This window comes from Battus philenor, unplaced genomic scaffold (assembly GCF_028537555.1).
Source record: "Battus philenor isolate CCGP_79_NKW_IND1 unplaced genomic scaffold, ilBatPhil1.0.hap1 SCAF_17, whole genome shotgun sequence".
Taxonomy (NCBI): domain Eukaryota; kingdom Metazoa; phylum Arthropoda; class Insecta; order Lepidoptera; family Papilionidae; genus Battus; species Battus philenor.
The window spans coordinates 10700627-10728160 of NW_027181679.1; the positions used below are offsets into that span (position 1 = coordinate 10700627).

The 27534-nt window shown below is 37.0% G+C and overlaps 1 protein-coding gene across 1 annotated transcript in view; it reads left to right on the forward strand.

Annotated features, from left to right (window-relative positions):
- Ppn (Papilin) overlaps positions 1-27534 on the forward strand; it is a 134696-nt gene that overhangs the window by 99732 nt on the left and 7430 nt on the right. Inside the window, exons 21-50 of the mRNA XM_068763219.1 lie at positions 46-114; positions 203-364; positions 857-1000; positions 1846-2056; positions 3233-3306; positions 3808-3960; positions 4302-4475; positions 5220-5337; positions 5618-5904; positions 6726-6902; positions 7630-7806; positions 8326-8505; positions 9427-9597; positions 10443-10527; positions 11426-11607; positions 12064-12234; positions 13003-13162; positions 13767-13884; positions 14578-14776; positions 15980-16150; positions 16622-16745; positions 17307-17466; positions 18787-18970; positions 19547-19723; positions 20469-20654; positions 22120-22336; positions 22773-22894; positions 23977-24171; positions 24859-24995; positions 25639-25786. Coding sequence (XP_068619320.1) covers positions 46-114; positions 203-364; positions 857-1000; positions 1846-2056; positions 3233-3306; positions 3808-3960; positions 4302-4475; positions 5220-5337; positions 5618-5904; positions 6726-6902; positions 7630-7806; positions 8326-8505; positions 9427-9597; positions 10443-10527; positions 11426-11607; positions 12064-12234; positions 13003-13162; positions 13767-13884; positions 14578-14776; positions 15980-16150; positions 16622-16745; positions 17307-17466; positions 18787-18970; positions 19547-19723; positions 20469-20654; positions 22120-22336; positions 22773-22894; positions 23977-24171; positions 24859-24995; positions 25639-25786 — 4833 coding nt within the window. The remainder of the gene's footprint in view (positions 1-45; positions 115-202; positions 365-856; positions 1001-1845; positions 2057-3232; positions 3307-3807; positions 3961-4301; positions 4476-5219; positions 5338-5617; positions 5905-6725; positions 6903-7629; positions 7807-8325; positions 8506-9426; positions 9598-10442; positions 10528-11425; positions 11608-12063; positions 12235-13002; positions 13163-13766; positions 13885-14577; positions 14777-15979; positions 16151-16621; positions 16746-17306; positions 17467-18786; positions 18971-19546; positions 19724-20468; positions 20655-22119; positions 22337-22772; positions 22895-23976; positions 24172-24858; positions 24996-25638; positions 25787-27534) is intronic.

Genomic DNA, 27534 nt, shown 5'->3' on the forward strand with positions numbered 1-27534 from the left:
GTGATAACAAACTGTCAAATGTTTAGTATATACCTCACATTTCAGGATCGGTCATTTCAACTGTATCTGGACCATCGACAGAACTTAATGAAGAATCCACTACAAGCGGATATTGTTAGTATAACTAATTAACATTCACCTATTAATTAACATGTTTTTTCCGATTAAATCATCATAATAAATATTCAAATTCATTTTACAGCGAGTGAAGCCTCTGGAACCTCACCGGTGTCTACAGAAAGCGCGTCTACAACAGATAGTTCAATCACGGAACAGACCACAAACGGAATAGTATTTGCTAAAATCGATGGATTGTTTAGCGCAGAAATATCTACAGAAAAAGAATCAGGAACAGTTGGCACAAGTGAGTTTCTTGTTTTTTTAACATTGCAACTACCTTAATTATGAAAGATTTTTGTATTATGTATCCAATATTATTCATAGTGTCGAAGAAATAACCGAAAACATATTAAATAAATTCGCGTTGTGCTTTTAATCCAGTCAAAATTAAATTTTATGTAGATCTTGCCTTAATAAACCTAATTTTGATAATACGTGTGTGTGTGTATGTACTGAATCATAAAAAAACATTAATATAATTTGCATATAAATTTGAATACTTTAGCATGATATGAGTGTCAGTATAAAAGTTTACAAACATAGTTTTTTTTATATGCAACACAATTTGTTAAAGAAAGCAAATGGATTGGTAAGGAGTCAGAATTTCTTTTATAATATCATCGTAGTCCGAAGTGGACGACATTTTATGTGCTTTAATAGTAAATGAACTATAAATTGACCCCTTTAAAGTTATTTAGGAAAATAATCTCATCTATGTTCCTAATTTGTTTGTTAGCGTCATGGGATTGGAAGACAACGGTTGAAGAGTTTACTGCAAAACCGCGTTGCAAAGCTAGGAGGAAGGTTGCCAAGTGTCTTAAGAGCAAATTCGGATGCTGTCCTGATAAGAAGACTCCGGCAGCTGGGCCGTTCGAAGAAGGTGATACATAAATCGTATATTTAGCACGTATAATTTATATGAAACTAGTTTATCATTGTTTGATTCTTTTGTTATTTAGGAACATAATTGAGGTTCATACTGTAGAACATTAAACTGTTTACATTTAGGAGGAAGAACCACAGGGAAAGATTCTCTATCCTAATTGAAATAAAACACCGTTCGATAGAATTTACGAAATGCTTGTATTTGTAGAAGGTACTAGGTTATTTATATACCTGCGGGAGTAATGTCATGGAAAGTTCCCACACTCGCGTGGTACAAAAGTCTTGTTATACTTCAGCCGTTGCTTGAAGGCTATCGTCTGACAACAACACGAATATTCTAGCATTGGTTACTTGCAAGTTAGCAAGCGACCGGCAGAATATGAAAGTCCAAATAGCAGCTACAACGGTATCCGAGTTAAATAAAGCTGGTTTGCATTGAAAATTTACATTAGTAGACATTATACACACGTAGGATTTATAATGTTCTTAATATTTTTAGACATTTTCATAGATACACTCACTTCACATACACAATGCTTTTTCCACTGATCAATCAGTGGTAGTCTGCAGAGTCATAAAAGAAAGAAGCTTACTGAATCATTACCCATTTCACACTAAAGCCGCACATCAATTGTACATGTCAAATATTATTAAAAATAAGTATTTATTATTATCGTATTCTGGTTTTGGTACAGGTTTCCATTTTTAGTTTTATTTTAAGATTTTTGTACGTGTACTTGATGGATTGTGTAATAAACGTATATCTTAAATTTGATTGTATTGTTTAAAAAATACTTTAAAAGTTTCCGTTAATTTAAACAAAAATATAAATCTGTCTAGGTTGCCCCAATCCAAAGACGTGCAAAGAGACCAAATACGGGTGTTGCCCGGACGGAGTGTCGCCGGCGACCGGCTTCAGAAACAAGGGCTGTCCCACCTTGCCGTGCAACGAGACCTTGTACGGCTGCTGTCTGTCCGACAACGTCACCGCAGCTGAGGACAACAACCAACAGGGCTGCCCGCCACCGCCTGAGCCTTGCATTTCCTCCGAGTAATATATCAATTTAATATCGTTATTAATCTTAGAGGTAGAAGGCAGGCTACAGCGCGAAAAGATTTTCTGACAGGCCGCTGAATGAGAATTGTTCTGAATTGGAGACCACGAACCGGCAACCGAAGAAAAGCATGCGGTGTCATCACACGATCTGGTTAAGGTCGGATGATGAAGACGCTGGATGCAGGCCGCTTGCAACCGGTACTACTGGAAATATTTGGGATAGGCCCATGTCCACAGTAACATCCAACGATTGAATTGACGAAGATGGTGATGAAGTTTAGTCTTCCACCTTCAACAAGTACAAGTTTACACATTAATTGCCTCTCTGTATTCACCTCGTATTGTTAATTTATTGGACCGCAACAATCCAAGCTGCATCACAATGGACAATTCATTGATAGAATTATATTGTTTTGTACCATTATATTTTTTTTTGTAATACTTTATGGTATACGATATGTTTTGTTTGACACATAAACTTACACGACTTTTTTAATTTTGAAGTTTAACATTTGCAATAATAAAGATATATCTGTCTGTTATCTAATATTAGCCAATTAAAGCCAATTTGTATATACTTCGTACCGTACCGAAAATCTTAACCTGAATCAATTAATTTATACTTACTGCTCATTTAGTTTTTTTTTAATGTTTAATAACGTTTAAACTAAACTTTTTAGTGTGTCGGTAATTGTATTTTAATAATATTGAAACAAATTTCGCCTCCTATTTGCCTTTGAACTCGCTATCGTTGCCATGAAAGTTTCAGTGTCCACTAGACCGGTACCACCACTGTTGGGAATCTATGGTACACATAAGTTATGCCTTTGGAACATGGTGCTTTATATTGTAAAAGTTCTGTTATACTTCCTACTTTCTATACGATAATTATCATCAGCCGATAGACATCCAATGCAAGACATTGCCTTCTCCGAAGATCGCCAATCCAGCAACTTCTCGAGACCGTAAATATGTCTTTGATTTAAAAAGGGGGGCAGGAGCCTACCTACGCCGCTACTACCGGTTCCTATACAAAAATAAAATAAAATTTTGAAAAACCTACAAATTCGCTCCTGCAAAGTTGATATCTGGGATAATTTAACCCCCTAATGCGTATTTTTAAAATTGTTACGTAAAATATATTTTGACATACATCTATACTAATTTCAGATTCGGTTGCTGCCCTGACATGAAAACGGAAGCCAAAGGATTGGGACAGGAAGGATGCTTTGAGCCAACAACAGGTGAACATTTTTTATATATTGAATCTAATTATCTGGTGCTTAATATATTTTCGTATACGTGAAGTTTTATCAACCTGTCATATCACTTTCAAAACTTTATTTTGTTTAATTGTTATCATTTTTTTAATATAGCGTTTGCGTAAGCATATCTATATCATCGTTATCATCAACTTTTTCCAATAAATTTTAAAAGGTCCTTAACCAAAAACTTGTAACTCGCTTGCTCTGCTTTTGTATTGAGTATGCCGTAATTGAGCCCATAAAAAACTTGTTTGATATCCGGTGGCACTTTACTTTCATCATTTTAGCCGTAGAATGTCCCCATGCTTGACTGGTGCCTCCCCAGGGATTTCCAATAGGACCGGTTTTTTTTTAATCTTCAATAGGACTGGTTGGGAGCGGCCCGCAACCAGCGTCATTTTGATCGAACAAGTTTGTATATAAAGTTTTATTTTAGAGCAAAGGGCCTGCAATATGATATAATTAATTAAAAAACTTTAGTTCCAGAAGCCAAGACCACTGTCTCCCTGGGCTGTTTCGCGTCCGAATTCGGATGTTGCTTTGATAATGTTACTGAAGCCAACGGGCCCAACGAAAAAGGATGTCCTTGCGCTGTTACTGAGTTTGGCTGCTGTCCTGATGGAATTTCCGCAGGTAATTCATTGAGAAATATCTAAAAAAAATTGTTCTAATTAACTTCTTGCTACAAACAGTCTACTAAAAACATCCTGACTATTCTAATAGTAACTTAAACCATTAATTCTGGGTGAGTCGACATGGATCTACGTTGACGTAACAAATAAAAGGTTTGTCCGCATGTCGTAGGATCTACGAAAGATGCTTTCAATAGTGAAGAAGTAAAATGTTGGCTTGATACTTTTGTATACTCCATATTCAGTAAAACGTGTCGAAAACTATTATTTTTTTTTAATGGTCTGTGAGCATAAGTCTGGAAAGCTCTAAGTTTAACATAATGGTGTTCGCATTCTCCCTAGCTAAAGGCACTCAGATGGAAGGTTGCGTGTTCTCTTGCAACGCGACACAGCACGGTTGCTGCGCTGATGGTGAGACACCAGCTCATGGTCCCAACCAGGAGGGTTGCTGTCTGCTGTATCCGTTCGGCTGCTGCCCTGATAACCGCAAGCCCGCTGAGGGACCGCATCTTGAAGGTAAGAATTTTTTTTTACAAATTCGTGAACTATTACAGTTATTAGAGCGCGAATTATGGTAAATTAATATATAATTATATAACGTAGTAGCCATTAATATATTTATGTAAGGTGTTTTTATTTGATTATTTTCCTTCTTAATTTGATTTTACTTTTTTATTTAATTTTTACGTGTTTTATGAAATATCTTAAAAAAACAGTTAATAACCTGGTGTCACCCTTTATTATTTTATGTCTACACCGCCCAAACGGTCAACGAGCAGAAAATGCCTTTGGCATTAAGTTCACCGTTGTACATAATATGTATTAAAAGTGTTTTAATAAATAAATCAGATCAAAGGTATTTTGAATACTAACCGATATTTTTCGATTATTTAGTAAAAAAATATATTAAGAAGACCGGAAAGTAACGCCGCTTTTTTAAGTTTAATTCACTCGCCTAAATTATTAACAAGTTTTTATTTTTAATCAACAATATATTTACCTTCGTTGTCAATAACCTTTTGCCATCTTGTATGCAACATCGTCCAAGTACGTAATGAGTTACTAAATGACAAAAAAAGATCGACATGCGCAGAAACGACATTACTTTCCGGTCCCCCTAATATATAAAAATAATAACATTTGATATTTAGAGAATTAGATACCACGAGTGAGGTAACAAATACTCTACTTCTCTGATCACTATAATTTTGATATATTTACTGTTTTTAATACTAATAAAACAAGTGTATGCCTAATCAGGTTGTGGCTGCGTTTACGCCCAGTATGGCTGCTGTCCAGACAACTTCACTATCGCACGAGGTACCAATAACGAGGGCTGTGGCTGCCAGTACACGGAGTTCGGGTGTTGTCCAGACAGGTAATGAAGTTCCCCCTAATTTTTAACACCTGCCATTTTATAACAGAGTAAGGTAAACGAAAATTACGTACCGCAATATATTGCCAGATATACATTTTTCATATTAATGTAGTTAGGGGCCTTTAAAATCACAAATGTGTATTACTTGTGCATTACTGTTGTGCTTCTTACATAAAATCTTTACCGCCAGTAAACATGTCACTGCTCTACAAATTATGTCAGTAAATTTACATCCCTTAAACCCAGATTAAAATTATATTCACATTTACTTATATTTCAGACATACTGAAGCCAAAGGTCCTGATAACGAAGGATGTACCTGCAACACATACCAATTCGGATGCTGTCCAGATGGTGTCACAGTTGCAACAGGCCCGAACTTCCAAGGTTGTCTCTGCCAACACTCTCAGTATGGATGCTGTAGCGACGATCTTACCGAGGCCGTGGGTCCTGATCAACTGGGATGCGATTGCGCTTCTAGCAAGTATGGCTGTTGCCTTGATGGAAAGACGGAAGCTAAAGGAGAAAAGTTCCTAGGTTGTTCTGATGCCCCTGAGAATAAGCAAGGTTAGTACAGGAATAGCTTTCATCATCATCATGTCAACCGATAGACCCGCACTCACTTTATTGGCCTACCCCAAACGTCGTCACGATCAACGATCTAAGGCTGCCCTTGTCCAACGACTTTCCGCGACATTAATATAGCGTTAAAGAGTTCTGAACTGAAAACTTTCGTGTATATGATTAAATAAAATGACTTGTAGGTATCTACAGTTTTATCTAATGTATGCACTGAAACCGACAGGTATCGTTAGACGTAATCGTAAATTAAAACTCTGCCAAGCATTAACTAATCTTTTTATATCTTCTTCAACCTTAAAGCGTCGCTGGAGTTGTCTCCGCCACTTTTTCTCACGACCTAATGCTTTTCAAAGTGTTAGTAATGTTAGCAAAGCAATAGCAACAAATCGAGGTTCGCCTTTTTCGGGTATCCGTAAAACCGTATGTTTAAGGTGTTAAGAGTGATAAACCAAACCGATATCTCTTCTTGGGAACCCTTGCGACTGTTCGTGCCATGGAACATCAATCTAGTCCTCGAGCTTAAAGCTTAAAACTATATTTACACCAGGCGTTTTCAACGTCATGCCATCTACAATCCGTGGAATTTGTAATGTTAGCTATAATGACCTTCCGTCAAAAAATATCTTTTATATTCTTTCTTTGATATTAAGTAAGCTTGCTTCCATCACTTACCATCGTTTCAACTGTAAGACGTTCACTTGTGGAATATAAGCGTCACCGTAGATTTCCTCTAGAAACGCGTGGAAGCAGACTGTATCCATAATTATATTTCCTTGATATAAATTTATTAAATACTTGTTTCTTAGAGGCCTGTAGTTTGCCGACGGAACGTGGTCCGTGCCGCAACTACACAGTATATTGGTTTTATGACATGGACTACGGCGGCTGTTCACGTTTCTGGTACGGAGGCTGCGAGGGCAACGGGAACCGATTCGCCAGCAAGGAGGAGTGCGAGGGCGTCTGCGTGCAGCCTGCACCTAAAGGTAAACTTGCGTGATATTTAGATTTAAACTAAATGATCTACAGCACTACAAACTGGCTCTGTTGTCGGCTGCGCCTAATAAAAGGGCCGGCAAGCCGGACGAAATAAAAATAACTTAGTATTTTTTTTACAAATATCATTACAAAAAATCATGTATGCGACAGGAATAGCATAACTTACTTTTGAAATTTCCAGAATTTTTTTTTTTAATTTGCAGATAACTTGTATATTACGTATATTCTTGTAGAAAAGAGAGCCAGATTTTATTTATACCGAGGCGTTCAAAACTGTAGAACCGGACTTGATTTTAAGATATAACTCTTGTCTTTCTTATGATTATTGACCAGCTCATGATTGCGTTTCCATCGAATTAACTAGTGATGTCTGTATTTGTATTGTATATAACGTGCACTGGTCTAGTACTCTATTGCTTTCTTTAATATTTTTTATTGGTTACCCATATCACATTTAAACGGAAACACGCCCATAAGAAAGTTATTCCTTATTTATACTGGGTTTTCAACGTCTTAATTTTTTTTCTCGAAAATAAACCATCTACCGTATATTTATAATTCATGTTTAAACCTAAAAATGCATAAAAGATGTTTTAAATCTCATGGTTTTATTAAAACTTACTGGTGGTGTTAATGTTAAAACTTGCTTATATCAACTCTTAATTAATAACAGCCTCGATCGCATTTAATACTTGTAACCCTTGGAACGAACAGAAGCGTGCAACCTTCCGAAGGTGAAGGGAGCATGCGTGGGCTATCACCTGCGCTGGTACTTCGATGCTGAACAGCAAGTGTGCGGACAGTTCGTGTACGGCGGTTGCCTTGGCAACGCAAACAATTTCGACAGCCGTGAGCTCTGCCAAACACAGTGCGAACCAGTGAAGACCGAAAGTAAGTTATTTTTAATATTTTATTTTATAAAGGTACCGACAATAGAAAACTTTACTCAGCTTCGGACTGCAGTACAGAAATGATTTTCAGAAAAGGATTCAGTGATCCACAGCAATAATCGGACTCGTGCTCTTGTACGCCGCACTGGCAATATTAATAAATATGGTTTACTTTTTTCAAGTACAGTTTTACATGTTAACCCATTAACTAATTAGATGAACAAGCCAAAAAAGAAACAATCTAAATTACAGAAAATAAAATATTGAAAACACTTGAAACTAACATTAAAGAAGAACTGAAAGAAAAAAATAAATTGCTAATACGTCCAGCTACGTGATGTCTTACGGCTAAAAATATGAAAATAATGATTAAACAATACTAAAATTATTTAAAGATAACAGTATTTTTTAAGATTTGTAAATAAATGTTTTCATTCATTCATTTAATTTCATCTACATGGACATGAATTCTTCACAAGAAATGTGGGCTTCGTTTGTGTAATAAAGAATTTGTTTGCAGATGAGTGTTCGCTGCCGATCGAGGAGGGCCCGTGCTCTGGCAGCTACGCGCGCTGGGCATACAACGCGGAAACGCGCCGCTGTTACGAGTTCGTGTGGGGCGGCTGTGCGGGCAACGCCAACCGCTTCCGCACGGAGGCCGCCTGCATGCAGCGCTGCAACCCACCCGGTGCCCAGCAACGTGAGTACCATTAGAGGAGACGCCGGATCTCACTCGGAACTCGCAGGTGTCCCTCAATACCATGAGTACATTCCGAAGGGATCTTCCCACGCCATTCTCCCTGTGCCGCAACAACGTGAGACCACTTCGTGTTGCTGCCACACCAAGCGTTGAAAATGAAAGCTCCCTCATTCAACGCCCGCGTAATCGACGCCCTTTTAGTCGCTTCTTTCGCTGGCCGATGTCTTAGCCGTATTGTAATGAACCCGGGCTAAAATTTTGACAAATGTAACTCATACCCATACCTGGGAGCATGTAGTACCTCTTTCTCAATTCCAGTCAAAAGTTTGTGATTACCTGTAATTACGAGTACAAATGATTTTTTTTGACGGAGGTTTCTTCTGCGTACTTTTTATATTTAACCTACTCGTTTTGTATTAAATAATTAAATTATTTAAATTGTATATAATGCAATATTCTGTACTAAAACACTTTATTTAAAAAAAAAAAACATTGTAAATAATTTGGTGGTGTTTATACTATTACTAACTGGGTGCATCTTAAATGAAGCTTCAAAGCCACACATAGTTTCTTTTTAAGTAATTTTAATATTAGACTTATTTAACACATTTCGTATTGGTTATATATTAGCATTGTGATGTAAAAACCTGCATGTCTGTCTAGCATTGGAATTTACACAGTTTTCTCCTTTCATAACTCTTTACTCTAATGGCATTTTTCTTTAACTAAAATATTTACTTACTTTTCCTTTTGCTTCCATTGACTTAATCGTGTCGAAGAAAAAAATATTAATTACTGCACAATTAGAGAACAAAATAAACGATAATCTAATTTAATGTTATAAAAAAGTGAAAACGTCAAATAATAGGAAATAAATAAGTCAATGGAGGCAGCGTTTACTAACTAACACTTAACAAACAGCCGAGTGCGCTGCCCCGCAAGAAACGGGCAACTGTACGGACAAACAAGCCGCGTGGTCGTATAGTGAACCGGAGAACCGCTGCGTGCCTTTCTACTACAGCGGGTGCGGTGGCAACGGCAACCGGTTTGAATCCGAGCAGAGTTGTGTTGCTGCCTGTCCCAGCACCTACGGTAAGTACACCTGTGGGACGGTGGAACATATGGCGCAATACTGTTAGTGTAAGATTACGGAAGGTAGTCTGCATATCTCAAAGTGGTCTGAGCTAACAATAAAAGAGCTGTATTGCGCTCGCCAACCCACCTGCCAAGTGGTGATTATGATACATCTCCCCATATATATGTTTGGAAGAGGCCTACGCCTTGCAGTGTGTTTAAAGGGGGAAACGATGACGGCGAAATATAAAAAGTAAAAAAATATCATAAATAACTGCTACAGTGTGTTATATCTTAACAAATCAGAACATACATACATAGAGCTACTATGTAACATCGCACCGTAAAGTAATGCGAAAGAAATAACAAGACTACCCAATACATGTACATACGTATTATACATATAAAATCAATAAACATAAATTAAAAATTAAAAGTAGTGACTTGTTATTTTACTGTACCACACGTAGCATCAAAGGAACGCCACGAAACAACAAATTGGTCTCTTTCTGGTATAAAAACAAATAGGATTATTAATTCATGTATTAGCTGACTTGCATGGCATGCTTCTTTTTGGCTTACCTTCTCTTGATTCAACATGATCTTTGTGGGCTTTTTAATGCTAACATGTTAAGAATAAATCTTACACCTAATATTGAACCGTTGTTTAATATTTTGTAGTTTTTTGTAATTCAGATATTATTATAGTTTAACGTATGAGCCTTTGTAATAAATAGATGGAATGCTGCTACTAAATTTTGTGTAAAGACATGATGCGCTCACTGCCGAAGATAACTTCGCTTCTTGAAAAGCAATGTTTTTCATCATAGTTTCAATCTAATTTATATATTCATAATTTGCAGAGAAAGATTTATGCATACTCCCCGCGGAGACCGGCGATTGTGCGGACTATGCGGAAAAATGGTTCTTCGATACTTCCATTAACAGGTGATTAAAAATTTCTGTTTCTACCACTACCAAAGATAGCCATGATCAGGTGTTTTGCACTGCACGTATCCAATGAATTCCCTCGACCTTAACTACGTCGTCTACCGACTGGTATTCACCACTAAAGAACATTGCACGAACGATGGATCACTTCAGATTAGCAATTCTTCAAGCTACATCGGTGGCTTTGGTTCTTTGCGCATATCGCCTCATTTTTTATTTGACCTCGCCTAGGCAGTACCTAATCGTTTATATTAGGGGGACTGGAAACTAATGTCGCTTTCTTAAGTTAAGTTCACACGACTACATTTTTAACAAGTTTTTATTTATAGTTAACAATATATTTGCCTTCGTTATCAACAACCTTTTGTCATCTCGTATACAAATTTTCAATGCCCGTGCGGTAAAAATCATTCGGCTTTTCTGTAAAATATGTCGACAGAAACGACATTACTTTCCAGTCTAACAAATATTTTGCTTATAAATGTAGTTATTTCTCGATGTCTGTTTTTATATACGTGATCTAAGCTATTGAATTTTAAGAAACAGGATGTTAATACTATATATCAAATAACTCAGACTATATAAACCTTGAAAGTAAAAATCTTGTGGGAAATGGTAAAAACTAGGATTAAAAATATCTTTGTACCATAATAGATATCGCTTACTATACATATAGTAACACAAGGCAATTTAATGCCAATTAAATTATTTGACACAACCGTTGCATTGGAATATATGTCTTCAATTGATCACCGTGTCACTTAACTTAAGAATTTTTTTAAAATAAGAAACGATTTGATAAGTTATAGGAAGTGGCTAGTCCAGCGGGCAATAATGATTAACTGCATTTTAAAAACGGGCGAACTATATATGAGCTGCGTCACTCCTTCCATAGATGCCGATTATTCTATTATGGTGGGTGTGGAGGCAACGGTAACCGATTCGACACCCAGCAACAATGCGAAGCGCGTTGCTCTGACGCACCCGTGTCTACCACCGTACTACCCACACAACCTACGCAGCCGGCACAAATTACACAAACTGCACAAACTGCGCCGCCATCTTCACAAAGACCTGGTGAGTACAAACATCACATAAATATAAAACATTTAACGGAATGAATGTTTAGCTTATATGTCAGCGAAAAGCTTTCAAGGTTTATCTGTATCACTGTAAAATGTTAAATTAATATATATTTTTTTATAATATTTGAATGCAAAAACAAATAATTCTGAAACTCCTTTTCCAACGTTTTTTAATATATTATACATTAATTGACAGAAAACAAGCTATACGTTTACCTCGATATACATTTTAGCTAGCGTGATGTGTACAGAAGTGAACGAAAATATTTTAAGTATATAAATAAATTATTATTTCAAAGTATAAAATGAACATTTTTGCAAATACTATTAATTTTTTATTATAAAGAACAGGTATAATAAATAAAACATATCTTTATAGAAGTTAATATGCAGCAATATACTACTTTAGACCGCTAAATATTTAGCTTTGAAAACTACTTTTGCCCAGACTTCTGCTCAATGGCGCTGGATCCTGGCCCGTGTGAGCAGCTGGAGAGTCGCTGGGGCTACGACGCATCACTGGGAACCTGCACTGCCTTCATGTATGGCGGCTGCGGCGGCAACCGCAACAACTTCCCCACGCAGGAGTACTGTAATTACTACTGTCCCGACGAACAATGTAAGTTTCAATCCAAATTTCAAGGGACCGGAAAAAACTGTGTGACTTTGATATTGTGTTTATATATTTATTTATTTGCCTTATAGGATATTTGCCTTATTAAAGGGGGTATTAAACGCGCGGCCCGAGCTGAACATTTGCATCTTAGCCAGTATATCCTTTGAGTCAATTTTAGTAGTCCCTGCCAATAAAATTTCTACCAAAATAGGAACATCTTTCTTTTTGATATCTTTTAATGTTTTTCTTTCCATATAAGAGATGTCAAATATTAGGAAGTAATGAATAATTTTACTTTATATATATATATATATATATATATATATCGCAATGTAATGAAATTATAAATAGTTTTTTGTATGAGCGTAGATTTTTTTACGGTCCACCGTAGGCAAAGCTTTGTTTATTTGACCCAAGATAGCCTTTGAGTTTGAGATCCTTGCTTTAAAGGCTTTTTCTGCCTTTCAACACAACGCGGTGCAGAGGTATCTAGTAAGCAGGTGTATAAATGTCATACCTAAGTATAATATATTCACAATTAAAAAGTCAAGACGATTCTACCGCCAACACGTCACAAACTTACTTTTGTACTTTTAACGATTTGCTAACTCTGATATTCAGAGGAGAAGTTTGATTCAAAGCATAATGCTTTGGACAGGGAAACAGGGATGAACGAAGTCAGATTTGGACCAAAATGTTATTAGACTGTGTAATTATTTGGAAGAAAAATAGAAGAATTCTCTCATTATTAGTATTGTGTATATATTTCAGTGGAGAGCCGTTTCGGACCCGAGGCATCCACCGCCAATATTTGCCAATTTCCAATGCGTGCGGGCCCGTGCGACGAGTCGCTGATGCGCTGGTTCTACGACCCGGCCTCCGATTCGTGTAGTCAATTCACTTACGGTGGCTGTGAAGGCAACGAAAATCGGTGAGAATATTTTTTTAATTGATTTTAATTACTTATGCCAGGAAACTATGTAATTACAAAATACATATGAGCTAAAATTTTCAGCGCTAAATTACTGACAGAAAATTTATTTTATTCTTATGCCATGTCATTCATTGATTTTTTAAACGTATTTGTTCTCTATTTGTACCAATTTGTATGTCCCTTCTATAAGCTATCTATGAGTCCTAGTTAATTTAGTCTTCTCGGGGAGCTCGTTCTATATTGTGATTTAGTTATTCAATATTTCTAGAAACCATGAACATATAGGTCGTTTATATTTTATCTTGATTAATTGATCCATGCGACACTAATTGCTTAAATTTTTAACGCGTTTCATTTATTTCTGTGAATGACTTTAATAAATTTTTTTCAAAAATGACAAATTTATAATAAAATGCATACATTATAAATACATGTATACATACCTTAAGACCACACACCGGTAAGCGGAGCATAGGATGTTCGCCAAGAAGATGGAGATGACCATGCGAAGGTCGTTGGAAAACATTGGATGCAGGCCGCTTCCAACTGAAATCTATAGGATAAGCCTATGTCCAGCATGACGGTGGTCTTAATTTTTCAGCTTCGAGAGCTTGGAAGCATGCGAGCGACGATGCAAAACTGGTGCAGTAGCAGACACCACTACCACATTAGTCTTCACTACACAAAGTACCACACCTACCACCACAATTGCTGCCATGGTAATTTATTTAATACTCCCTTACGTTCCATGATATAAATTACATATTTAGTACTGTTGTATTTTTTATGATTCCTCAATGCATACATTTTTATCTACCAAACCACCCACTTATTAGAATAAAGAGATGTGAGGTTTTATGTATCTTTCATATAAACAACAATCTAACCTTGTATATAAAGTTATTCCTAGATAATATCCTATATCGATGACGTAATTGGTATTACGTACAGTTTCGTATCTACTACTACCTATAACTTCTAAGGAAGCATCCAGTCGCATATAGTTTCCCTCGATATACTCGTATATATATGTATATTATGCACATAATACAAAAATATTTTTGTGGCTAACAAACACTAGAATGATAATTCGCTGCATTCTTTACTCGAATAGACTATTGTTCAGTACTTTTTAAGAGTGGAAAACTTTAGCAGTAGAGGACCTAAGAAGTAGCCAATTTAGATGAAGAGAACTTACTCAAGAATGTGTCGGAACGTGAAATGCGGTTCATTGACCTTTCGCTAGTCGAACACTGTGCTACGTTGAGTGTAACAACTTTAATAGCATCTGCATCCTTAAATTTGAAACATAAAGATTACAATAATGTTGTTTACTTCGTAATCCCACAATTAATCACCGACACGACTCACACTACCCTGATATCGATTGACCGATTACTCACTGTCTTTAGATCGAAACGATACCGCAAAACTGCCAAGTATCTCCGATCCTGGAGGAGTGCACAGGCGCGAGCACGGTTTGGTTCCTGGACAGCAGCCGGCAGTGCGTGTCGCACCAGAACCAGGAGACTGGCGCCGAGTGTCGATACACTGGCGTATTCCAATCACAAGAGGCCTGCGAGAGGAGTTGTGGTGCTTTCCGCAACATCGGTAAGCTCAACAAATTAAAGTAATAGCCGTCTAATAGTATAGTATGTATCCTATTGGAATTGAAATAAAACACGAATACGCATTATGCGGGTCAAGGTAAGAGACTACCCGTGCATTTATCTCTTCTTAATGGTGAGGAAAGTTTAAGCTATGAGTGATCAATGTGGTGCCTATTATATAATACATAATAATAATATAGACTATTTCAAATCGTATACTAATTATAATTTTAACCAAAAACAAAGGCAGCGATTATCTTACTGATGGCGTCCGTATTCAAATTGGGGCTTGAACGCACAAGAATAAATCAACTCTAAAAAGTATTGTGTGTACAGTTTAAATATATAATCTAATAAGATTGCTAGTGTTATCTCTGTTGTGTGAATAAGCTTTATAGCTGTTTCATATGGAATGCTTGTATTGTCAAAATTCAATAGCTGTTTTGACCCCGCGGTAGTAATTTATATACAAATGATTCCAACAATTGCGACATTACTCAAAGAACTCTGTTAGACAAAAAAACTCAAACGTCTGGGAGGTTCTCCTGCGCTACATCTGCAAGGCGTTGCTGCACTGTACAGTATCACTAGAAACAGTAATGATCTAGGCATTCGCAAGACGTATCTCTATCTAAACTCAAACCGATTTGTAATTTAATCGAATATTAACATAGATTAATGCAAGGAAAAAATTAAATAAAAAAAATCTTTAAAAACGGTACGATCTTTGATTTCTCTTCTATTCAACTTCCAAAGTAAATATTGCCATAAAAATCTCCAAATAATATTTGAAATAATAAGATGAAGAGCATTAAACCATACGTACGATTTATTTAGTACTCTCTTACTGAAGTCAAGGTCACATGTTGGGTATGACCATCAAAGTCAGTATAACCGTAGTGCCTTTTGTCGGAAAATAAGTATTTTTACCTTTTAAGAACTGGCTCAGTTGGAAGTATCGTTAGATATTGTGTAACATATATAATTATTACACAGAATTTTGGATTTCTGCATGCGAACTGTAATATTTAGTGCAGCATGAGCAAAGTTAGGAAAAAGGAATATTTTATTAAATGCGAATTATAAATATATTTTAAAAGACTTGGATTACTGGTGATTTGAAAGTAGCTAACAAGTTTAAATAAGTAATTGTAAAACGTTTTCTGAATTTAAAAGTCACTAACATATGAACTTTCCCGAACAGACGTATGCCGATACCCAGTGGACCCAGGTCCGTGCCGTTCGTTCGAGTCCAAGTTCTACTTCGACGCGGCCTACAGCCGCTGCCAAGAATTCCTCTATGGCGGCTGCCACGGCGGACCCAACCGCTTCTCCACTTTCGAGGAATGCGAACAAGTCTGCAGGCCTGAGACTGGTAACCTACCCATTTTACACTATAAACATTTTCTTCATTCTATAGAAATTTTAATTAATTTACTTGTGTTACCTACACTATTAACTAATTGATATTAATTTACGGAGCATCCTCTTTAAGATTACTGTAAATTAAATTATGAAAGAGACAAAAATATACCTGGGATTAGTATCATGCTGATTTTAACGTAAAATGATTATTTTATTTTTACATAAATAATTTATGAAATTGTTGTTGAAAAAAGTAACTGTCTAGTTTCTTGCAAGGTTATTCTCCATATAATGAACATATAGAAAACTGGGTGCAATAACACCATGTATAAATAAATATTTGAATATACATTTTATGATTGTTTTAGCAGAGCCTAAAAAGAAAAAAATAAATAAATTTGCTTCGTTTCAATTTATCTTTTACATTATAATTCATTAAAGTGCTTTTTAAAAAAATTGGATTGTTTTTATTCCTTGGCAGACCCGTGTAAGCAGCGACCAGAGCCTGGCAACTGCCTGGCGTACCTGCCCATGTGGTACTATGATGAAGAACGAGACGACTGTAACCAGTTCGTCTACGGAGGCTGCAATGGCAACGACAACAGGTATATAGTAGAAGAGATTTTTTTACTTCCTTTTTCGAAAAATGCTGTATGTAAGTTGATTGATTATTAATATAAAAGCTTTAAAGGTATGAATGTATAATATTAGTTGCAGACTGTTTTAGATACCTGACAGCTTTAAAATGAAAAACGTCATTATGAAGGAATTAAATTTAATTTTAGTTTTTACTGAATTTGGCCAAGTTCATTTTATACAATGTGACTGGTATAAGTGTTGAAATTTAAAAGAATGAATGTATCACTCATTCACTGTTAATTATTTTATTAAACATATTTACAATCACTCTGTATAACTTTCACAGATATCGCTTTCAAACTTTAAAGGAAAAAAAAATTCATATGCAAAAGATAACTGATAATGTTGAGATTGGAATTTAAACCTACCTATTGAGTTATCGAAGCCCTTAAAGCTTTTACACCTAAAACCAATCATCATGTATATAACATACACGTCATTATTTATTGTTTATGCGCTGGTTTCATGTGTAGTATGTTATAAAAGTTATATTGTAATATTATTCACACTGAGATACTTTTTACTAGATTCGATACAAAGGAAGACTGCGAGGGAAGATGCAAAAAGCGTCCATTACCTCCCACTACTACCGTTGCTCCTGCGACCATCGCCCCCACCACGCCGAGCACGACCACGACCACTACCACATCTCCAACGACAGTTGCTACCATCACTACGGAGGCGGTAGTAAGTATCACCAAAAATACGATGTTACATATTCAAACATGATCCAGATGATTTGCGATTCTTTGTAATCTTCATAATTTCAGCAAAAGGACGTTTGCCGACATAATCTTTATCTGCAGATTTCCAATAGAATAGGCTAGAAGTAGCCAGCAACCATTAATTTTTGACCACCGTGAGAAGGTCCTGGTGTGCTTATCCACTATTTATTATTTGACACATAATTTACGTTTCTTTGATTTCCTCTTCTCGAAACAATCAAAAATATAAATGTTCTGAGTTATTCCGTAAATTAATGTTTGCTTCCCCTCTCGAGGGTACCTGTTCCTGGTACACTTGGAAGCTTGTTTCTGGTGTCCCAAGAGATCGGCTGCCTCTCAATCTGGTAAAACATCAAAGTTGTATCTGGAAACCAAAAGCCAGACATGGCAAATATGTTTAAAATAATAAAAAAGTAATAATATTTTATGACGAAATTAAAACAAGGCAGATTTTAAAAAGTTCCAGTATTTATCAAGTTCTAAGAAGTCATTTAAGAAGTCCATCCCCAAAGTTGTTAGAAGATGCTAGACGCTGTTCGCGTCCGAGCAGTCCTAATGAAAATCCATAGACGAGCTTCTATATCTAGTAATGTACGCCCTATGGTGTGGGTGATCAAATTTATACCCTTCTGAGTTTGTTGTGGGCTCTCCTCATATCAGGAGCGCATGGGGAAAACTTGTAGTTTTATTCTAGAATGTCGTTACAGAAAGGTTCAGTTCTTGATTCTGGTTTCTAACAAATTGATCTTTTCTGGTATACACGCTATGATACGAGTACATACTATAAATGATTCTTAGTGGAAAATGGTATGAAAAAAGAAAGAAATATTTAAGAGTACAAAGGTTATAGGCTCCATACTAAATTAAATGACTGTTGTTTGAAATAAAGCGCCTAGCTTTTCTGGAACACTATTACGTAGTGATATATTCGTCAAATTTACACGGCTATTTATACACCTACAGGAATAATATCTTGAGAGTTTCCCAATTTCGGGCGTGCACGAGTGCTTTGGCAATTAGGCCAATACTCGAAGTCCGACGGCTATCAATCATTATCATCGTCATCATGTCAAACGATAGACCCACTGAAAGGTAAAGGCCTCCCCCAAAGATCGTCACTGTGTCTTGCGCTGCTCGCATACGACTTTCCTTGACCTTGAGAATCTCTGTCAACAAGACGATAATTCTGTTTTTGTTTAATGTTTGACGTCGGTCAAGACTCGCGAACTAGCATTTAGGTTTAAGTGTGGTAGCTACAGATACATTGTCTACTGCCTCGCAGCTTCAGGAACCAGCATGTCGACCTCCGGCGTCTCTGGCGCCGTGTGGTGCCAACGCTACGGTCTACTACTACGAGGCCTCACGTGGCGCTTGCTTGCGCGCAGAGATCGGCAACTGCCGGTACGAGAACTCCTACCGCAGCGAGGAAGAGTGCGAGAGACGGTGCGGCGCTTTCAAGGGGCTGGGTGCGTACCACCTATTGTAATCATACAAAACTAAGTTTATGAATTGTTTAACTATTTTAAAGTTTTCTGTGATATTGATTGGATAATAGCGTGTAAAATTTACCACAAATGAAAGGTACTACCGTTTTATTTCTTATATAAATGTATAAGAATCGGGAGAAACAGAGAGGAATGAAAAACTTTAGGGGAGGCATTTTTTTAAGGACATGCTGTTGTAGAAATCTTATCATCTAATGACAAACAAATAATGAGTTAAACGTAGCGTATGTATTAAATAGTGTAGCATTAAAAAGGTAAAACATTGTAGTACATATTTTTTTATTAACTGTCCGTTATTCATTTCGCGCACTAAGAATGCGTGGTTAAGCGGGCAAGGAACTATCGTCTTCTACCGTTTATATTACTCTTATTAATTAAGATTTAATGTATTATAATTGTTGCACATATACACCACACTTTATCATAAAATAAAATAAGTTTAACTGTAACTGTTATTCTTGGCTTATTTTATTTTCTTTATTTAATTATATATTGGCATAGAGCGAATCGCATGTTTAACTTACATTCGCATACCAGACGTGTGCGGTTCTCGACTGGACCCCGGCCCGTGTCTGGAGACTGGCATCATGAAGGTATATTGGGACGCGGACACAGGGCGTTGCCAGCCGTTCGCTTACGGCGGCTGCCTAGGAGGACCTAACCGATTCTCCTCCGTCGCCGAGTGCGAGGAAACCTGCGGATCCACTGGACCCGGTACGTACACACTCCGAACCTTCGAGACTAACAAAACTATTCGCCTAAATCACTACTTGCAACTTATATGGCTTCTAGTTAGAATTACTTCATTATCTTTTATACTTTAAATAAGCATATAATATACGTATAACAAACTTAATGTATTACATTATTCAAATTTTACTAAAACTCATTGCTATAATGAAATGATGTCTTTACAAAAGATTTTTAAAAAAATATACTTTTAGATATATAATTTCATTACACTTTTTAATAGTTACCTTTTTTATTGTTTTAATTTAATTACCAATGGTAATCAAAACTTTTTACGTTTAACTAATTTCATTACCGTTATTTATTTTTCATAAATAAACAGTGGCTTAAATAGTAAACTACATTTTTCAATAATAGTTAACTAGATAGAAAATTTATTGATATACAATATGCAAAAAAATTACTAAACTTTGTAAACATCAACATTTCAGAAAACTCGAAATGTGTTCCATTGCGATATAGATTAGATATAACAGATTATATAATATTACTAATGATTAATTAAAACTAGGTAACATTTTAATTTCAATGACATTACAATCCTTATTTTTTATTGAGCCAGAACCGCACGTTGATTATTAATAATAACATTAGTAGTATTAAATAACAAACATCTTTTACGACTTATATACCTGGGAGCGAGGTTGCATGTCGAGGTAGACTAACTGGTTTCGGGGGTGACTAACCGGTGATTGGGTGGCGGGGGCAGACGCTTCGTGCCTGCAGCCGGTGTCGATGGGCTCATACGCGTGCGGACAACCGGCTCGTCGCTGGCACTACAGCACCACCTATGGCGACTGCCTCTCCTTCATCTACTTCGGCTGCGAGGGCAACCTCAACAACTTTGTCTCCTACGAGGAGTGCGCGGACGTCTGCAAGATTACACCCACCGCTGGTACTTTATCGCTTTACCTATAGTTCGTTCGCGTTAAAAATTACTGCTAATCGTCTTCATTGTCCGCCGATCTTGCTACGCTACGTAACTAATCAAATCGTTACTAATTAGAAACTCAAAACACAACAATGATCAGTTAACATATTTTGAACCTTTGTGCCCAGCTATTTGATTGGTTACGTGACGTGACTAGGTCTGCGAACAAGGTTGAACAGCATTTTTAACGCGAATGAACTATAGCTTCGACTGCGTGCCGGGACTAGCGCTAGTGCACTAGCATTGGCTCCTGGCACACTCGGTGCGTGTTGTCAACTCGGATTGCCGTCATTGTCGGCTGCTTCCCTCACCACCGCTTCTGCACGCTTTGTTCTTTCCCTTTGCACTGTGAACTAACGTTAATCAATAACCGTTTTGGAAAAATTACTTAAGTGTTATCATGTACAATCACAGGTCAGTATTTGTATAGACAATATATAATAGTATCTTTTATGGCACATAAATACGAATGTTTGTAAATATTTTGTATCACTTTACATGGTTTTTGAATCTTTTGCATAGAAAAATTGGGAGATCGATTATGTTGTAAAGCATGTTCTTGTGTAAATTTTTCAATGTCGACTATTTTTTTTGCAATATTACATGTTTCTAGTCTATTTTCGAATTGCCCCCCTTGATAATCAAATTGCTCTCCTGAGGCCCATGTTGCGAAACACTGGTGTGAAAAAATGTGAAAATATATAAGTAAAAGATGCTGAGCTTCGTAAAGTATTATTTGCGCACATTGATAAGCAAAATCAAGCCTAAATTTTAATTCTTAAAAAATTATGAACTCCCATTTTGTGTCATGTTAACGTAGACCTCCGTCGAGTCTCTTATAGGGTGGCATAGAAGGGCTTAGACGAAATCATGAAAGTAAAAAATTATGAAATATATTTTTTTTATTAGTAGTTTTTATTAGTATTTCAGATTATATATGAGATAACCGGATATTTTTATCATATTGATTTTGACAGAGATCTGGTTTTTCTCAAGATTCAGCATTACGAATCTGGCTGTGGTCTATATATAAGTACATATTCAAATTTGTCTGGATTTTTTGATGGCGCTTAGAAAAAACTATTTAAAAGAATCATTATTTTTGTTTGTTTATTGGTTTTAATACAAATTAAGATGAAGTTCATGCTCTCTTTTGCTACCGAGTACGGACACAGTATTCTTTTGTTAAATTATTCGGACGCTACGTAATGTGTGTTGTACGGACTGTATGAAGGTATGAGGTATGTTAGGGCCGCGTAAATTAATAAAGTCTTTGTAAATATGTGAATGCACCTTCTCGATCCCACCTTCTGATACCACATTCATCTCGCTTTTAGGGAAAAGGTACGTGCTCGGGTGGTAACTCAACTCCACCCGCTAATTTAACACATGTAAAAATATATAGGTCTTAATTGTCCTCCGTCTGCAGATACAAACGAGGTGCTGCCTGAGTGCGAAGCATTCGACGCGGAGTGCGCGTCGCTGCGGTGCGCGTACGGAGTGCAGCGCACGCGCACGGCGACGGGCTGCGAGCGCTGCGCCTGCGTGCAGGTGGAGGTAGATTGCGCACCACTGCGACAAGAGTGCGAGCGCCTCAAGTGCTACTACGGCATGCAAAGGAACACCGGCGACGATGGCTGCGAAAGGTATTAGGAGTACATAGTATATACACACATTTATCGATTTACCTGACATAAACCGTCTAGCCAGGTAAGTCTTTGGAGAAAAAGACCACTAGCCGAATTCAACTCGGACAAATAACGATCGGGAAGCTAGTAAACCAAAATATCGCAATGTCTGAAGCCGAAGATCTTTGTATAGTGTGTGTTGCCGATGATGACTTATGAATTTGACACGGTAATACGATGGCCTCATAAAAAGGCTCACCCAGGAATCAATAGAGAGGGCTATGCTCGGAACTTGAAGCTCGATACGAAGTCAAGTGTAGAGAATTGCAAAAGAATTAAATCCAATGAGGTAGCTTGAAAAAAGTTTATGTAAAGTGGCAGTGGGCGCAAGCACATAGCTCATGCAAACATCAGCCGTTGAATTTACGTTTAAAATCTTATTTTGTACGAACAGATGCCGGTGCCTCGATCACCCGTGCGCCAGCAAGAGCTGTGCGGAAGGCGAACGGTGTGTCCCGTCCGTGTTCCGCGATCCCGTGTTGCAGGAAATCAGCTATGTAGCTTCGTGTAACATCGGTGGGTATTGATTCTTACTACATTTTTCTAACTTTGTTGGCGTGTTTTGGTCGATATAGTCCAAAGGTTCCCAGGATTTTTAAAATTTTGCTGGTTCCCGTGAAACTCTTGCAACTAGGTTTCTACCATATTCTTATATCTCCTCGACACCTCGCACTGAATGGAATATTCAAGTTTTTACAAGTATCCGTCGTTGAGCTTGTTGTTAAGCAATATTATTAAGTGTCTACATTGATAGTTGAAGTCAAGCAAAAATTTCAGTCTTCACTATCAAAAGTTTTATAAGAAAGCGTTTACAAAAATAAATTTGTGTAAACGCTTTCTTATAATTTGGTTGCCTCGATTTCTCATCTTCCCCATCGAGTCCCACGTATTTTGAAAAAATAGGTCTTGGGAACCTGGAGCTAAGTAACAGCTACTGCCGAGGTTCCTGGGCAATTCCCCGAGCTTAGTTACTGGAAAGATATTAAGGTGATAAAAGTGCCTATAATGCTCTGCTATCTTTAATTATGTGAAGGTATAAATGCCAACGGGCAAACAGTATACACTAATGATATAGTCAGTTTACTGAGAAATGCATAATGAATAATGCATCACCGAAAAAACTGAATTTGTAATGGCGTTGTACACGTAATTATGGCACATGTTTGTAATAAAAGTTTAAAGAGCACAAAAAAGGTTTTAATTCAGTATAAAATGCAAAAAAGTTACAAGTAGTTGAAAATAGGAGGTAGGTAACTTAAGCATTAATAAGTAGAAGCTACCACTGTGACACTCTTCTTTTAAACATGCCAAAACCTGAGAAACAGTAGGAAAATAATAATTGTGAAGGCAATGAATAAAGGTATGGACGCTATTATAATAAACCCGTCTGAGTTTGTTGTGAGCTCAGATAAGGGCTTGTTAGGAACCCTCATAGTTTTAAGTTAAAAGATGTCTTATAGGGAAGTTCAATCTGATTCTAGATTATATTAAATTAGACTTTTCTGGCATTTTTCTCATGACGTTTACCAGTGGTCACTTTAAACGATAAAGACTTTATAAACTTATATGAGGAAAAATACATTCCTGCTTGTGTGCAGTCAACAAAACGGGCTTGTGCCCGCCTGTGGAGGAATTGGCGCCGTTGGATGGGTCTTGCCGGCGTGAGTGCAACGACGACGCGGACTGCCGCGGTGAGGCCAAGTGCTGTGCGCGCGGCTGCAGCCAGCTGTGCACCGCGCCCGCCGCCACCGCCTCTAGTCCCGCTCCACGCACCACCTCCTTCTACATGTCTGGTAAGCAGCAAGAACCTAACCGACCATTCTAGATAAAAATGTATCACTGGAGTTTCTTCCGCTACTTTTTCCAGCGCTAACGTTTTTCGGTGGTAGTAATGTTAGCCGGGAGAGCAACAGTCCAACCATCATCATAATCATTTCAGCCCTAGTACGGCTACAGCCGTCTTACGTAGACTATCAATATCAATACTGGAAGCGGTCTGCGTCCAGTAATTTTAGGTAGAATTAAGTCAAAATGCTAAACAGCTATTATGATATATTACGAGTGACAACTCAAGTTGGGGCCCCCAACGTTACGTTGAGAGTTAAGGTCTAATGCAAGTATTGTAAGTAACTATTTAAGAGGTAGTGCAAGTATGATTAAAAGAGGTTCGTAGCCATTTAATGTTTCAATTAATTTAATAACAAAATACAAATAATTGGCAAAGTATTTAACAAGAAATGTATCATAAATTAATAATATTTCATTAAGTATTTCTATATCGATCGTCGTTATCTATTATTTTTACATAAATAACTTAAAAAATTAATACGGTTAAAATTCGAATATTTAATAATGTTAAAATTATACCTAATATAAATAACTTAAAAGAAAAATTATTTGTGGGTAGCCTATCCTACGTGAAATCAGTAAACTTCAGATGCTTAACGGACAGTGTGGAGTAATGAAATATTTGGTGACAGAACTGCCGCAAGCGCCGCAAGCCAACACGGACACGGAGCCCGAGGTGTCGGGCGCGGAGGGCGGCAAGGCGACCCTGCGCTGCCTGTTCTACGGCATGCCGCCGCCCAAGATCACGTGGCGCCACGGCGAGATAACGGTGACCGCTCATAACTTACAACAAAAATTATTTACAGCTCAAGTGCAATTCAATAAATACTTTCGATATTACAACACTGGCCAAAATTTGTTTTAAAAAATGATCTTTATTCAAAAGCGAAACTGTCTTTTGGTTTGAATTTATCACTTAATTATTTTGATATTTAAGGAGAAGGACTCTGACATCAGTAACAGTAACTTTAACACAGCGATACAGCTGCCAACGAAATAATAGAATAACATATCGTGATTTTAAAGAAATAAATACTAAATATGTATTAAATACTCTTCAAGTCTCGTTTCGTGCAAAAATCGTTACTTTTTTTGGAAAAAAGCGACAAAAAGTCGACTTATATCGTTCCGCAACTACCGTATTAGCCTGAATCAGCTCCGTACCTCGACTTTTGGCTATTCAACAAATTCAAAAGTCCAACGCGATGATGTCATTTTGGCACGATTGTAGAGATAAAAATCGAGCCGAAGAAGGGTTTGAAGACCATTAGTATTATAAATAAACGAGGTTACTTATGTCTAAACTATGTCATTGTTGCCATATTTCTGTGAAACAAAGAAATGTTATTGTGATGGTTTGTTTTAACACAGAATTTTTTTCAACATTTTTGTGTTTGTGATTGGCGCGGCAGATCGACAGCGCAATGGACCGCTACAGGCTGCTGTCGGACGGCGCGCTGGAGATCGTGTCGCTGTACCGGAACGACTCGGGCGTGTACGTGTGCGTCGCTGACAACGGGCTCGGCATCGCGACCCAAGAGATACACCTGGTCGTCAACGGTGCGTACTGCATGCACCTTGTACTCCACACGCACTCGCTCTTGCATCTTATCCGAAAACAAACGGCAAATATACGAAACATCCTTAGTAATACCATTTACAAGTTACGGGTTCTTAAATTACGGGATGGTTTATCATGACTTCAGCCCTAGGACGTCCCCTGCTAGACGGGCCGAGATCGTCTATGTGTGTGTATAGACGTCATACGCCGCGTCTGCCGGTCCGTGATCTCCAGTCCAGAACCTGAAGGCGCCAGCGGCCATCTGTTCTACCCGATCTATGACCTTCTACTGATATTTATCACAAAAGTCCAATCTACAAGCTTTGTAGATAAAGTAAAGTAAAAGTGTTTGAAGATAAAGTAACCGCTTGTCAGTTGCATATATATAAAGCTTTATATAAATGCAACTGACAAGCGGTTACTTTATCTTTAAACCTAACTTTAATCATTCCGTTTTAACTCCGCAGTTGGTAAATGTCAGTAATTTTCCATACAAAAATTTGAAGCAAATGCCAAATATTTAAATGAATAATGATAATAAATTTTAAACATTGCCGTTTGTACGACCGGATATCCTGCAAGTGCACTTTTTTGCATATTTTGGTTTTGGTAGAATTAATAACAAGATAGTTGTAGATATCTTTCACTTTCTACTGACCGCATTGTATTCCGCATCTCTATATCTTTGCTCTGGTTAGCCTTGGGGCGGATCGCAGCGCCACGGAGGAACACCGTCTGTTTTCTATCTGTTCGCAACGGGATACTATCGCATATGGACACGGCCAAATTATACACACATTTGTTGACATACATTCAGCTAGATAACGTCTGCAATTGGCGTCGCTTTTGTTTGTCGATTGTTTTGTTACGTTTCGTTGATTACACAGCAAATTCGTGTAGTGATAATTACATTCATGGTACGATTAGCAATTTGTTCTAGGTTTTCATATAGAATTAAATTCACATATCATTTTACAATATAATAAAAGAAATCTATGGTCAGAGTAAAATGTATATTGGAACAGGATCGAGAATATTATTAATGATTTTATAAAGATTATTTAAAATAAATAATATATTTTTTTCTTATAAAAAAATAATGAATTTCATATTTTTGATTATAAAAAAATTTAAATACCTGTTTACATATTTTTTGATACTGTATCAGCCTGCCTTTATCAGAAGCAGTATATGATGTTTATGGTTTTATTTTATTCAATAATAACCACAAAATTTTAGTTATACTTGAAATTATATCTACATAGCAATAATTGAGGCTTTCTACACGATTTACATTGCAAGCAATTAAGATTTCTTAAAATTTTCACACTTCAAAAATTTTTTATATCCATGCGCTTCTAGCTCATATTGTAAAATCTGGCTCTTTATGTGCAGTTAATCAATTTAATTGCAGTCTATTAAAACTGTTTGTGATATTCCTCTAACGCGATGTTTGTAAACAATTTATACGCACTTGCCCTCTCACCCGTCGCGATAATTATTGTAGCTACACAGCTGCCATGATGTCGTCTCTATAGTTTCCGTAAGCTTGAAAGGTGATCTAACGAACGAAAATAACTATTTTTAAAAAGAGAAGTAAAAAAAAACAGATTTGTAAATATATTCGCTATTTCAACCCATATACGCCCACTGTAATATACCGCCTACTTAGGCCTCCCTTAAAAATATTTACGGGGATTTATAATAACCGCCACGTTTAACAGGCGGGTTGGCGACCGCAGTGTCA